General features: G+C 34.0%; 2 protein-coding genes across 2 annotated transcripts; one reads left to right on the top strand and one right to left on the bottom strand.

Annotated features, from left to right (window-relative positions):
- The first annotated feature begins 2,694 nt into the window (after nt 1–2,694).
- Nucleotides 2,695–11,118, top strand: LOC130800531 (plant UBX domain-containing protein 8-like). Its single transcript, XM_057664122.1, has 11 exons — nt 2,695–3,060; nt 5,512–5,573; nt 5,687–6,227; nt 6,334–6,381; nt 6,487–6,599; nt 7,652–7,889; nt 8,062–8,259; nt 8,328–8,471; nt 10,103–10,246; nt 10,480–10,536; nt 10,610–11,118. Exons 1-11 carry the CDS (start codon nt 2,977–2,979, stop codon nt 10,715–10,717), a joined length of 1,737 nt encoding a protein of 578 aa, XP_057520105.1. The 5' UTR covers nt 2,695–2,976; the 3' UTR covers nt 10,718–11,118.
- Nucleotides 11,119–13,309: 2,191 nt separating this feature from the next.
- On the bottom strand, nt 13,310–15,212 carry LOC130800530 (protein DETOXIFICATION 49-like). The gene has a single exon (XM_057664121.1). The coding sequence runs from the start codon at nt 15,083–15,085 to the stop codon at nt 13,415–13,417; it is 1,671 nt and encodes a 556-aa protein (XP_057520104.1). The 5' UTR covers nt 15,086–15,212; the 3' UTR covers nt 13,310–13,414.
- Between the last annotated feature and the right edge of the window lie 665 nt (nt 15,213–15,877).

Here is a 15,877-nt window from a genome sequence, read left to right as displayed (position 1 = left end):
ATGCCAAAGACAAGGCAACAGGTGACATGAGTGAATCTTTTATAGGAGCAATTAACAATATAAATGTTGAAATCTCAAAGAAGCTAAATTTCATAGAATGTGATGAGGAGGAAGACGTAGATTTAAGAACTCAGTTAATACTCATTGTATACAACCTAAGAGTGTTTGATTAACAAGAGAACGATACTTCAACATCTTCAAATAAACCTAAGCTCCATGAATTCAAGGGAAAAGAATTCAAAAAGAAAAGTGATGTTAATAAATTGGTTTCTTCTCTCCATGATGCTTCTAAGAACTTTGGAATTTTTGTTGATAATATTAAGAGAAAATTCTAACAAACTACCTATTCTATACATGAATTTGCAAAAAACTACCTTTTCAATTTTTTTTTGCAAAAAACTACCTTATGTAATGTTTTTGTTTGCAAAAGACTACCTCTTAACGGATAGGTTAGTTTTGACCGTCAAAACTAACTTTGACTATCACGTGTGACGCACGTGACCCATTATTTAGCAAATCTTCTTCATTGCTGCTGTTCATTTCAGAAACTTTGTTCATTGCTGCTCTTCGAAAACCTTATCTTTTCTCTTCTTCAAAAAAACCGGGTGTCAAAGCTCTTCAATTCGCTCCCTTCTTCCTTGAGACATCTTCCAGCTGAAGCATCTAACATTTAGAGGTATGTAGCACCACTCAATTAAGGATCTTTTCTTCGTTGTTGATTTTTTTTTTTTGTCTGTAATTTCGCTCCTTTTGAGATCTGGGTATAGCAGTTTATTGTTTACCCAGATGAAATTAATCAAAAAAACCCACAAAATTGACGAAAATGGTGGTATTTCCATCGCCGGGGAATGCTCTTCCGGTGAAAACGCCGGCGGGAAGACGGTTATTGTTGGGATAAGATTAGACCAAGAAAGTAAACAACTTCTAACATGGGCTTTAATGAAAATTGCTCATCCTGGAGACCGTCTTCTTGCTCTTCATGTTCTTCATCACTCTTCTACTGGTTTGTCCAATATATTTTTCTGGGTGAATTTAATTAACTTTTTTGATTTTAGGTTTTTGAAATTGATCGTGGGTTCAATTTATTTTGCTTTAACTTACCTACATTTTTATGGGTTTTGATTTTTAGGTGTTTGAAACTATTGTGTGTTTTTTCGAAGAAGAGGAATGAAATGGGAAGAAGAGCAGTACTGAATTGAAAAGCAGCAATGAAGATGGTTCAAATATTAATGGTCACGTGCGGCACACGTGAGAGTCAACCGTTAATTTGAACGGTCAAACTCTCATATTCGTTAAGAGGTAGTCTTTTGCAAACAAAAACATTACATAAGGTAGTTTTTTGCAAAAAAAATTAGAAAAGGTAGTTTTTTGCAAATTCATGTATAGAATAGGTAGTTTGTTAGAATTTTCTCTAATATTAATGTCAAACTATGGCTAGTGCGTGGGCCAAAATCAAGGAAAGAGAGCAAAATTGGATGAAAATAAAGTTTTTGAAGAGACTATGGAGTTGGATGATGTTTCTTCCTTCGAGGCTTTAGAGCAGCTACAATTCTCACTGCTGAAGAACACAAATTTCATACCTTTATCAAGGTCAATGAAAACTCAACAAACACTATGTGCTCGATTTTCTCAAAAACATAAAAATGTTCTTTTCAAGAAAAGTCAATGAAGAATAAGCAAGCTCTTTGTTGTAGTTTATTCATGGTGTACCCAGAAAATAGATAAAACTATTGGCATTATTTTCTAGGTTTTGATGTATGTGTAGAAGATTATAATTAGCTTTTGATTTATCTCTATCTATTTCCTTATTTTTTGTTATTTGAAATATGAACAAGTCATGTTGGTTTTGAAAATGTTATTGGATGTCATGAATTAATACGGAGGAGCACGAACAAGATTTTAATATATTTGATTACCTTAATTAGATGTGCCAAAACAACAAAAATAAAAAATAAAATAAAATATTTCCCTTACATGATTATATCAAACAACCACAAACAATAACCCATGAGTTTTTTTCATTCTCTTTCACTCCTTATACTAAACACCCCTTACTGTGGTGGATGAAGCCAACTTACATTCCTCCTTATGACCAATGAATTTGTACTATATATCTTCATTCACAGTCGAGAATATTTTATGCATTGTGTAAATTGTAACGCAGTGTTATGTGTTGGTATATATTGCTTAATTTCGAAACATCATAAAAACAAATTTTGCAATTATAAAACAAGGGAACAATTGCTAACAATTTTAACATTTGTTCAAGAAAAATCTTTGTACAATCTCAATGGTTTTGATTTTGAACAACCACAAAAGTTGTCATATTGTTTTATTTATAAACTGCTGATGCCTGATAATATTAGCGTAACTATATGCTTCGTTTTTTCTCAAGCTCATTCGGGCCTACGTGGACAATATGTGCTTTTGTATTGCGTCATTATTTGGGGCAAATGTGTTCAAAATAGACCTGACGATTCGATTTTCACCCGGCCTTGTAACCGAATTTGATTTGACCCGACTTAAAATGTATTTATAATTATGTAAAAATCAATGAAAATACAAGATCTGAATATAAACCAATCTAAAACATCTTATCCAAAATCAATCTGATGACTCGAATGAACCCGGCAAAAGTCACTAATAGAGCAAGAATGAAGATTTGCAATTTGATCCAAAACCAAGGAATTGCTTTTCTCATGTCCTTAACTTGTCTTCTTTTACTTTACTAGTCTACTTGTTTTGCAAGGCAATCTCATTTCGATTTGTGTAGAACAATTGAGAGAATCCTTTCTAATATCAAAACCCTTCATTGTTCATCCCCATTATCTATCAATCTACAAACATAAATTAAGAATCACAACCAGAGAGTACTAGTATAATTTTACTTTACAAAGACAACCTTCTTATTATACCCTTTTATCAAATCAAAATTCTTTCTCATTTACTCCCAAAATTCTCTGAAAAAACTCTACAATGGCGACTCCTAATCGTGAAGCAATTGACACTTTCATGGGCATCACCGATGCTCCTGAGTCTGTCGCTATACAAAAACTCCTGGTATTAGTTTAACTTTTTATAATTTGATTTGGGTTCTCATTTCTTTTCATTTACAGTTATAGAATGCATTCTCTTGATTATTATTTGGTTTAATTAGGGTTTTTGTGTTGAATTTAGTTGCTAGCTAATTATTGTTAGATGGGCTTGCAAAGGATATAAAAGGTGATTGTTGGTGTAATTCTTTATTGGGTATTCTTTATATATTGGGTTGATTTAACAATAGTTGTTTTTGGTTTGATCGGTTGATGATAGTTCTTGTTTATCTATTTCTGGATCAAGTGAAATTGAGAGTAATTGTATTTCTGTTGTGGAGTAATGATTATGGGCAGTTTATATTAGGGTGCTAACTAATATTTGAATAGTGTTTGTTATCTAAACTTAACCTACATTTGATGAAAATTATCCCTTTTATGTATGTTGTATTCGAAACAGAGGGAGGAGTTGTTTTTAGTTACTGGGAGTAATTGAGGAGTACATTTCTATTAATTGGGGGTTATTGTTTCTTAATATGATGAATTTTTACACCTTATTGATAAATTCTGTCATCGAGATCGTGTTAGAGTTGTGTTTATCAAGATTAGTGAGAGTTGCAAATGGGAACAAATTACTGTGGAGGTTTTGGTATTACGGATGAGCTGACAAGTTGTTGCAAGTTCTTGATTGGTTAGAACTTTTCGGTGAAACACTATATGAATGAGATGCGATTCCGTTTGGCTCCTGGCCATTTATTTTTGGGAATGTCTTGTTTGTAGTATAATTTGAATTTTTTTTACCTAGATGAGTAAGGTGCAAGGATTGTTTGTGATGTAGGGTGTGACAATCCCAAAATTGTGCTTATAATTGGCATTGGTCGATATATCATTCTTTTCTCAAAACAAAAAAAAAGAGAAATTATGGATAAACTAAGCCCTAACTCGTTTAAGAACAATAGAGTGGAGCTTCATGTAAATACCGTGCTATTTGGAGATCATATAAATATTCCATTTCTAAAATAGAAACAATTGGGATTTTTTGGAGATCGGATGCAGTTAGAAATTTTCATTCTCGATTTTCGAGTGGGTTATTTGAGGCCAAAACTTGTTCCCTTCTTTATTTTTGATGTTTTCGTGCTGACGTGTATGAAGGTATTTACGCTCAAAAGTGTGCAGAGTGCTGAGTGCTCAAGGGGAGAAAGATGGACATTTTGTTGGGATTTATGGTTTGTAGCAAGTAAAGGAGTATATGGCTGAAAGAGTGTTGATTGAAGATTTTTTTAGACATTTTAAAGATAAATAATAAAGCTAATACTACAGGTAGCATTATGTTGGAAATGACAGTGTTAGAAATGCTGCAAATTTTTTTGTTAAAAAATGTTGCAAACTTATGATGTACTTTATTTCATCATATAACAAATATGATGAATGTATAGTTTTTACTTTTTAGTGCATGTATTTAGGAGTTATGGACTGGAAATGACAAACAAATACCAAAAAGAGGCAAAAATAGCCGTATCTTGGAGGCAGAGTGGTAATTCTGTAACTATTGAGTGTTTGTTTTCTGTTTATGTTTTTCATTTTCTTAGTTTCTATGTATATCACCCCCTAACATTTACTATGCTTCTTTGAGATGGATATTTGATGGTCCATTGATTGCTACACCTATGAATCAATATAATGAACTATGTATCATATGCCATAGAAAATAATTTAAAGTAATGTGTTACCTTATGATACAGATTACAAAGCAGAGTACTCTTGTTCTTGCACAAATAAAGTATTTGTAATTTTTCTTCTTGGCAAAGTGGAGTTCCAATTCTTATGATCCGTTCCTTTCTTAAAGTGGACTTGTGCTTTCGTTTGGAAGACTTAATAGACTATCCTTTCTCTTTCACAAGAAAAAGATGGCCATGTTGATCTCTGTGTATTTTTAAGTGTGACAAATGGATATTTGTGGGTTTGTGAACAACATGATATTTTGTTCACGGGTTAATTTAAAATTTTCCCCTTATATTGTTGATGTGTTTTGAGTGCTTTTTTTTTCCCTATGTTTTCTACTAGTATCTTGTGCTCAAAGGCGCTTTTAGTCACCTAAATGTGTAGTTTCTCTTTATTGTGATGAATTGGGTCATAGGGTTCAAGGGCATTATCGACATTTCACTATTAATTAGATTTTGTATTTTGTTAGTTAGAATAGTTGTTATTTTTAGTTGCCTTTTGGGACTTAGGCTATATATAGAGCCACCCTTGTAATGTTTAGAGAGCTTTTTGATAATAAGAATAAGGAAAAGTCCTTTTGGACTCAAGAGCAGACTCAAATTGCTCATATCTTGTGTCACTAATCGGTTTTGGTAACGGGTCAGGGCTGATCTGTTACATTTTTCTAAGTTTTAAGATGTCAAGTTAAGGTATTTACTTGTAGATGCTTGTTGAGTTGTGACCTTTCTTTTTTATTTAATTTCAAAATCTTTTGTAGGAATATGGTGGCAATCTCAATGAGGCTGTCAATGCATATTTTAGTGAAGGAGATAGAAATATGTAAGTTTGTACCACTTTTCTTCTCAACCATTATCCTAATCTTAGCTTCTTGTTTCTAACATAATCATTGTAAATGTAATTACTTAATTGCATTTGTCTTTTGCAATATCTAGTTTGCAAGAAGCCCCTATCACAGGTACTACCCCACCAAATGATCTCATGGATATAGATGATCCTCATGTAATGGAGGCTCGTGATCCTATACCACTATTATCAGCTACGAGAGGGATGAATCCCTTTTCTCATCTTGATTCATCCTTTACGGAGAGTCTATTGGATAGTGGAAGCCTTTTTAATACCAGGACTCGGCTCTTCGGACGTGCCCCATTTGTGTCTCAGCCAAGAGAAGTTAGGGAAATTCCCATAGAAGTCAAGGATGGTGGCAATAATTTTGCTGTTTCTTCTGGTCATGGTCCCAGGATTGAGGACGTTACAGACAGTGTTGATACAGAGGGAACTGAAATACGTGGAACTGTCATTCTTGAGGATGATGATGATGTTATGCCATCAAGTTTGGGTGGCAATACGGATGATGTCAGACCTAGTGCACCTCAATTTGATGAATTGCCAGAATATGATAATGATATAGAGGAAGAAATGATTCAGGCTGCCATTGAAGCTTCCAAAAGAGATGCTGAACTCCAGAATAATCAAGTTGGCGCTCTCTTCCTTCTCAAATTTGGATTTGTCATAAATCTGTCTTGTTTAATTGCTTTCCCTGAGATCTATGCTGAAATAACAAAATTCCTTTTTGTTACAGGGCTTGCATGATGCTGACCCGCTACAGAGACCATCTCAGCGTGACGAGGTTGATCTTGAACACTCAGTATTATGATTTTGACAAAGTTGTAAACTTGTAAACCTTTCATAAACTGATTGTTTGTTGTCATACTATTCTGTTACATCAATACAGACAGCAGAGCAGGGGCAAAGAGTGACAAATCTCAAAGCTGGGGTATCTGGTGCAATTGCCAATGAGCCTATTGAGGTGGAAGAGCTAGGGAGACTTGTTGAACCAAACAGCAGGTATCTTTGTAGTTGGTGTATTTTGGCATGAATTCTTGTTGACTAATTGATGGGTAGACCTGAAACTTCAACAATACTTAATTACCTGATCTGTGTTATCTGGACCATATCAAAATCTTATCCGAAATGAGAAAATTGATTTTAACCCAAAGCCAATTTGACTTGATTTTAGTAAAGTGATGCAACATTAACATGACTAATGATGGTGAACTTGCTGATATAATGAGATGATCTACAGTTGATAGGTTCGTATTGAAAATGCCTTTAACTGAATTGGAGGTGAAGGGAACTTTTATCGCTTAGCATACCTTGAATTAAGTTGACTTGAGGAATAACTAGCCTTTTGATAAGTACTAGGTTCCTTATTTTTGTTGGGTTTGGTCCATCGAGAGGACTACATTTATCAACTTTTTATGATGTTGATGGTAGTAGAATGGTAATGATGCTATTTTGTGCTAGTCAATAGTACTTTTTATGCATATTGAGAATTGCAATGGTCATAGGCTGGTTTGTCCTTATCTTCTCTGAAATCTTGTTAACTTTAATGGAGATTCTACCAATTCAGTTCCATACTTAAGAAGAGGGTTCTTTTACTAGCTTCCTGTAGTGTACCATTAAATTTTTTTGGGAACCTACTAAACCATCTATTTCTGTTATCAGATGGTGTGGTGTCTAATAATCCTTATTATGACCAATATAACATAATTCGCTTGCTAATTTACTTTTTGAATTCGCGATTCGCTCAAATTTGTCCAAGAATAGCCCAAATCCGTCCATAATTCTCTTTTTTTCGATTCGAGATTCGCGAAGAGATTAGTGAATCATGTGACACATTTATGACCATAGACTCCTATGGCTCTTACTATTGGTAATAATTTTGTGGTCTTTCTTTGATGCTTAAGTGATATTTGAAGTTGTTTCTCATAAGCTCCTCATGTGTTGATGTTTGCCTCCCTCTGGGCCCTTCCCCATGTGCACAATGAAAGAGTTATCCATTGATCTCTATATAAACTTTAACTCCATTGTTTTGCATTTCTTTTTCAACCTTGAAGACAGGGTATTGGTATTTCAGAGTCAACTCATTACACAAAAGAAGCTGGGAGTTCCTTCATCCAAGAGGAAGTTGATGAGTTGGATGAGCTCCCACTGGTTAGAAATAGGTCAAGACGCAGGGCTCCAAATATGGCTCACAGAGAAGTAGGAGAATCAGAAATTAGTCCCATTCCGAATCCTCCACAGCCTACCGTAACTGGCCAGTCACATCTTAATGGAAATGAATTCCCAGAGGAGGTAATAATTTTTCTTCATTCCATGATTAAAACTCAAAAGGACATATTTGGTACACATTTTGATGAAACCATAGAAAAATAATTTGGAAAAGTAAGGAAGTTGAAAGCTGTAAAGTTTTCTCTCATCAACTATCAAATCCCTTTTTTTTTTATTTTTTTATTTTTTTTTGCAGTGGGGAGGCATATCCTCTGAGGAGCATGATGAAGCAGTCATGCTGGAGGCTGCCATGTTTGGTGGAATTCCTGAGAGGGGATACCATGCACCGTATGCTCCACATCAACTGAGGCACCCTGACGCTGATGCAATCTGGAGAATGCCTCGCCCTCCATCACCAGGATTAGTTGCTCAGCGTGCAATTCGGGACCAGCAGGTATGAGCTTGAGTTCAATATTTACTGTATTTTTTTAAATACTGATTTTGTCTGCACCTTACCTGCAGGATGATGAATACCTTGCTGCATTACAAGCTGATAGGGAAAAGGAAATGAGGGCAGTAGAAGAAGAAAAAGCAGCTAGGGAGGCAGCATTGGAAGAACAGAGGAAAAAGGACGAAGAATCGCAGAGGAAACTCGAGGAAGAACAGGTGACATTACAATTTCTTGGTCATTTTTAGAAGTCAATCTTCATTTTTAACATGTGGAATCCTATTCGCTTCTGGAATGATGTTTCTTTGCTGCTCCATTTTTTGTTGAAACTTTTGGGTTGACTCACATGTACTTTACGATAATGATGGTTTTTTCGACTTTTTACTCTTATTAGTTTTTTGTTTCCCTAGAATCTGTTAACGTGGATCAATTTCTTCAAAAACACATTCTAGATGTTAGTAATTCAAGTTGGAGTTTTGATGGGTTGGATTGAGACAGCCGAATATTTTTGAACTAGGAATTTTTCTTATTTGGAGATACTGCCTTGTATTACTCTTTAAAGTCGATTAGAGACGACCTCTTTTTTCTTACAAGGGATTAATTGCGTACGTTTGACCCCCTACCTCGCTTTAGTGGGAATCACATTCTTGTCACGGGGGTAATTTGTTGTGATTTTACAAATAACCGATTTGACAATGTCAGGGGTTAAGACTAAATATTTACTTCTCTAGTCCCTAGTTTTGGCAGCAGAACAAATATACAAGTTGTGTTTTACACTTTTTGTGTGTATTGTACAAGCCATTGGGCTACCACACTAAATCATGTACGCTTCTTATTGGTGCGGAGCTACATATGGTGTTGTATTACAAGGTTGATGCTCCTTACTTCCATTCCCCCTTCCGTGTTTAGGTGGGAGTCACTTTAGTGCATTGGGGCATTGTCATGATGTTGTATTAGGTTGTCAAACTTACTTGAGCTTTCTTTATTTATACTTATGTCTTGTGGTAGAAAAATATGGATCTCTACAACCCGTATTAAATGGGTTGTGTTTCGTTGATTGCTACTAGGGGTGCTCAATGGGCCGGATAAGGGCCCTTTAAAATTAATATGGGCTTTAAATTAAAGTCCGGCCCGGCCCAACCCGGCCTATTTTTACTATTAAAATTATTTTCATCCCTATTTATCAATTTATAACAATTAAATTATCATGTATAATAATTAAATTGAAAAAATATTAATAATTTTATTGACATTGTCATTTATGATATTTAAATTATACATTAATTATGCTATTTACAAAGGCCTGTTTTCGGCCCTTATTGAGCCCTTTTATAACCCACTTCATTTTAATTATAGTATAGCCTGTTTCGGCCCAGCCCATTTTGCCCGGCCCTTACAAAGCCCTTCTAAAAACGGGCTGGATAAGGGCTCAAAATGGGGGTCCGGCCCATTGAACACCCCTAGTTTCTACTGTGTAAAGCTACATAAATTTTGTGAAAGTAATGTTCTTGTTTTCATTCCTTTACTAACTTGTTCATTTATTCTCTAGTTTCACATAGTACAATGTGATGTTCAAATATACAAATTCTTATATGAGACGGTCTAACTGTGAGATGCACCTTATAAATGAGTTATATAGCCCAATAACATAAATTACTAGCATATGAAATTCTTGTTTTGAGGTTATCTCACCGAATGACGGTCTCACAAGATATAGTTATTACTTTTTCACCCCATGTGTGAATTGTCTTAACAAATTTTGATGCTATTGAAAAATGTTTGGTATTGTTTGTGGAGAATAGCATTTATATCAGTATTTCCAAGTAATTAAATATTTTTCTCTTCATAGGAGCTTGAGAGGCAACTGGCTGCAAAAGAGGAGTCTCTTCCCGAGGAACCATCTGCTGATCATGAAAATGTTGTGACTCTTCTTGTTAGAATGCCTGATGGCAGTCGACGTGGCCGCCGGTTCCTCAAGTCTGATAAATTGCAGGTATATTCTGTGCAGTGTAACATAATTCGCTAGTTAATTTGCTTTTTGAATTCGTGATTCGCTCAAGTTTGACCAAGAAGATCCCAAAACCGATCATGATTCGCTTTTTTCAATTCGCGAGTCATGAGGAAATTAGTGAATCATGTGACACTGATTCTGTGAATACTTGCTTCTATTTGGATTTGACGATACTAGTAATCTATTTGATGGCTAAATGATTGTCGGTTCTGCAGTCTCTCTTTGACTTCATTGATGTTGGCAAAACCGTCAAACCCGGCACTTACAGAGTGGTAATTGTCTACTTATCATTTGCTACTTGTATGAAAAAATGAAAAATGTACCAACGTTACTTGTCACGGACAGGTAAGGCCATATCCACGTCAAGCATTCGGCAATGAAGAGAGCAAGTTAAGCTTTAGGGAGCTTGGCTTGACAAGCAAACAAGAAGCTTTGTTCTTAGAGTTGGTTTAAAGATGACACATGACACATGAGACCTCTGTTGCTTGGACATTTTACTACCTCGAGCGTCTGTCTGTGTTGGATCCTTGACACTTAGACATCTGGCATGGTGTACGAATCCGAGGAACATACCATTTAGACCACAAAATTTGTAGAGATTGAAATTCCATATTTTTATCCATTGGGTTAAGTAGTGGAATATGGAAAGTTTATATGTTTATCTTTTGACTGCCTACTCCCATAGTCCCTCCCATGTGTCTTTGAGCAGGAAATGGAAGAGGTTCATTTGGTTGGATTATAAATAACTCTAAATGTCTGCTATCTGCTGCATTTTGTATATCATGAGGCGCGACGGCGCCTATAAGAAAGATATCCAATTCTACATCTAATCATCAAAGTATGTTGTTTTAGAATTGACTTTTGAGCAGATCCTTATTTTTCTACTTACTACTCTGTGCTTTTGAATTAATATTAAAAAAAATTTAAATTTAACTAAAAGATGGATATTATTAGTAATAGAGAACTGTGTGAATGAAAAAAAAATTTTAGAGTGTTTAGATTGAAAGAAACAGAGGGAAAGGTTCTTATTTGGATAACAAAATAGAAAGAAAGAGATTTAGAGGGGAGGGGTTTGGACGAAAATATGAATAAGCTTTGTTAAGAATACAATTTCTTTCAAAAGTGGAAAGATTTAGAAGAAAAACATTTGTGTTCCTTTTTCCTTTCCTTCCCCTTTAAACAAGCAAGATATACTCTCATTCCTTACCCCTTTCCTTTCTTCCCTTCTTTCTTTTCTTTTTTTTCTTTTTTCTTTCTTTTCTTTTTTTTTCTTTTATAATTTGCCATCCAAACATAGTGTAAAGATATGTATAAGATTAAAAGAAAATAAAAGACGTATCTTGTATCAATAAGTCCTGTATATTTTGTGGCTGTCCTATGCAAATTGCAAAGTAATCATTCTTGAATCTGCATAATACTACCTTTGTCCACCACTTGATCTAATGGCAATTAAATATTATTGGGAAAATTAAAAAAAGTAGGTAAAATGATATTTTATGAGAAAACGGAAGAAATATATAAATAAAATAAAAATATAAATTAAGTATTTGAGAAATAAAGGAATATAAAATATAATAAAAAATAAAAATAAGATAAATTTAAAGAAACGAACTAAAAACTAGACTAAATTTTGTGGGATAGAGTTTTTTCTTCTACCTCCTTTCCCTCGTCACTTGGGTATGTTTCTCTTGTATTTTCTTCTTCTCTCACATTCATTAAAATATTCGATTTTATTGAAATTCCAATCAAATGAGACTTTGCCATTAATCTTGGATTTTAAGAGTGATTGTTAACTTGAATCTCATCCCTAAAAACAATAAAAATGAAATCTAAAAGCAAATAGAAATATGGACCACGAACTCACTACTCGTTATGTTAAAAGGAATTTTCCAACGTTAATTAGTGCTTGAGTTGACAAGTGATTAATGTTTTGTCATCTTAGCAATATTGAATTTTTGGCTTTTTTATGTGGTAGACAATAAATTTACGGTGATCCTAAGTTACCAACTTTTCTATATGGTAGAAAAAAAGTTAAATTTTTTGTTAAATTAAGTACTCCTTTCGACTGAATTACGAAATATGTGGCTAATTAGGTGATCGCAACATTTATTTTTCGAAAAAAAGTCATTATGTTTATAAAAAGCGTAAAGTAACAAAAATACTTCCCTTTTATCTAGCATGTGGAAAAGTTGAAAGCTTTAGGCCACCATGTGAAATAAAAAATAATGGTCTACTACATGGAAAAGCCAATAATTCAGGATTACGAAATATGTGGCAAATTAGGTGATCGCAACGTTTATTTTTTGAAAAAAAGTCATTATGTTTAGAAAAAGCGTAAAGTAATAAAAACACTTTTCTTTTATCTAGCACGTGGAAAAGTTGGAAGCTTTAGGTCACCACGTGAAATAAAAAATATTTGTCTATCACATGGAAAAGCCAATAATTCAGTATTATCTTTTTTTTTTGCAGAATTGTACAAATTGGTACTTTTAATTTAACAATAATGAAATAATCAATTATCTAAACAAGTCTACGGAAAATACATGTATGATTCAAAACGAAAAAATACTCAACACTAAAAAAAGCTCTGTATGTAGCAAAAGGAACACTATAATACAAATACAAATCAAATGTAGTAGAACTAATCCAAGAATTCAACTTTAGTACGCAATTTGAATAGTATGAAAAATGAACTACTTTAGACAATTTCAGTGACATGATCTTATAATAAAAAACCTATATGTTTATAATTGTATTAATAGGCCTATTCAACTAATTTATAGAGAACATCTCCCAATCAAATCGTCTAACATAACAAATTATCATAAAAATTTAGTTATATAGCTAGTTTTTTTTTTTTTTTTGCTCCAAAATAAAAGGAGGGTTATAGGAGAAAGAGAGCTAATAAATTGCTAGACTATGCTAATAAAATTTTTCACCAAGATGCTATGTAAATTACTTTATTGTTAGAGATCCAACTAATATTCTAATCTACACTTTATATATAAAAAATTTAACTTCAGGATAATTTATTATGTAAGAAACCATATCATGCAATGTAATATATCCCACTCATAAAATAATCAATGCAACATATAATTGCCTAATTTTAATAAGCTAATTATATGAGATCGTCTCATAGTAAGACAGTCATTCAAGACTTACCGTAAAATCTATTGCATAATCACAAACGTCGCACCCAAAATTATCCACATCTTGGGTTAACTCCTGAGCCCGTTGGGCATGAACCTTCCAATTAGTACGAACCAAGACGAGCAACATCGCGATCACACATGTTACTTGGGCCGAAAGAAGCCCAAGCCATAAACCCTTAAACCCAAAGCCCAAACTAAACCCAAACCATAAAGCCATGGGCATGCCCACCAAATAAAAACTTCCTAGATTAACAGTAGCCCCTAATTTGGGCCTAGCAAGCCCTCTTAACACCCCACATCCTGTTGTTTGTGGGCTATTACCAAGCTCACAAAGCCCAATTATTGGTAAAACTGCACAAGTTAATGTTATTATCTCCCCATCATTTGTGAAATAACTTGCCCATATCTTTCTCACCATAACTGTGAAAAACAGAGCAGAAAATCCTATAATAAAGCTAAAAATCAGGCCTATAATTGTGACAATTTTGGCTTTTTTTGGTTGGTTTGCACCTAGTTCATGTCCTACTCTTGTTGATACACTTAAACTTAAGGAAGATGGGAAAATGTAGATTAATGATGTGGTTTGGATCAAAATTCCCATTGATGCTACTGTAGCTTGAGGATTTGATAACAACCCACAGAGTAAAATCATAATTTCATACCACCACCATTCTAGGCATACTGAAATACAGCTTGGGATTGCTAAATTGGTTAGGGTTTGCATTCCTTTTATGCATTCAATTGAGACTGCACACCAAGTGTTTGTTGAAATGCCTGAGTGAATAATGTAAATGATAAGTGTAATTACTAGGATGAAATTGGTTAGAACCCCACTTAAAGCTACCCCTTTTACACCATATTCAAGGTATACAACTAAGAGATAGTTGATGGGTATGTGGAGAAGGATAGCTAGTGCGGCACAATATGTTAATGGAAGAGTTATAGATTGAGATCGTAGGTATATTCGTATTGGGTGTAGAAATGATTGAGCAATGAGATCAGGGAGGGATAGAAGAGTGTAAGAAAATGCCTCATTAGCAATATTTTCATCTTGGTGACAAAAGAGTAGGATTTTTTTCATGTTCAACCAAAGAATTGAGATGGGTATTGTAGTCAAGAGGAGTAAAAGGATTGTTTTTTGCATCATCAAGCCTAGAAGTTTATATCTTTTAGCCCCGAAAGCTTGCGCACAAATCGGTTCCATTCCCATGGCTAGGCCGGAGAGGATGGAGTAGCCGGTTATATTAGCAAACCCTATTGCTAGTGAACCACCCGCTAAGGCAAGATCACCAATGTGGCCGAGGAAGAGCATTGAGATCATAGAGCGCGAGTAAAGAATAAGACCGGTTAAGACTAATGGAAACGCGAGTTTCATGATTGATCTTGCTTCATTAAGAGCATGAATGAAGTGGGTTTTTTGTGAGATTATATGATCAAATTCATGTTGTTTTTGTTGGTAACATGATGATGGATTGTTGGGTAGCAAAGGCTCATAGTCATAGAGTCTGTTGTTGTTGGGAGATGTATTGGATGTAGACATGATTAAGGGGCTTAGAGTGTTATTAGGTAACAAAGATTGAGTGTTTGAATGTGAGGGATTAGGAGGCAATAATGTGAATTTAAATGAGAAATTTTGGCTTGTCTTTTTCCATTTTTTTTTTGTCATTTGTTCAATTACAATATCATAGCCTATTTTTTAGGGGTTTAGATAGGTAAAATTAAGCATTACGTCTATAGTACATCACAATTTACAACGCGTACATTAGAATTGTTTTATCTAGAAGTATGACAATTTGGATTATGGTTAGTCAATGGTGATTACATTATTAAAAAAAGTTTATCTCATTTGTTAATTATCCAGTGGGCCTACTCGTGTGGATGTATTCACAGGGCACTTATAGGCTCGAGTCTACAAATTCATGAGAGCATGACTTGCATACATATTTGATGAGGTTTATTCTTTCTCAAAATCATTAGGTAGTAGGAAGATTACCCATTAAGCACTATATGCAAGTCGATAACCTAATATTTTACTAATATGAGAGATCTTCCTAACATTTGGAGCATTTTCAACAATTAGTATTTCAAAATGTGTCTTTTATTTTAATGAGACTAAAGATTTATAGTTCTTTGATTCACTATTAAAATGGATTATAGTAAAATGACATTTCAAATTATGAGAATTTCTTGCTTACGTGAGAATGCAAATGATATTTGATTATTTGCTACCATTAATCAATCAGAATTAACTTTTTTATTTTCATCAACATATTACGTACATCTCATTAATTATTTAATACGTAACAAAAAGTAAACCGTATATATTTGGGTGTATTTATGTCATATAAATTTGTACAAAATTTCAAACAACATGCCAAATAACCAAAGCATAGTCTAACAATTTAGAAGTTTCGCTTTACCAAAAAAATTTAGCATGGAAAATAAAGGTGAAGGGAGG

Source organism: Amaranthus tricolor, chromosome 14 (genome assembly GCF_026212465.1).
Source record: "Amaranthus tricolor cultivar Red isolate AtriRed21 chromosome 14, ASM2621246v1, whole genome shotgun sequence".
In the NCBI taxonomy this organism is placed as follows: Eukaryota; Viridiplantae; Streptophyta; class Magnoliopsida; order Caryophyllales; family Amaranthaceae; genus Amaranthus; species Amaranthus tricolor.
The sequence above is the reverse complement of the archived record's forward strand: the minus strand, read 5'-3'. Positions and strand labels throughout refer to the sequence as shown.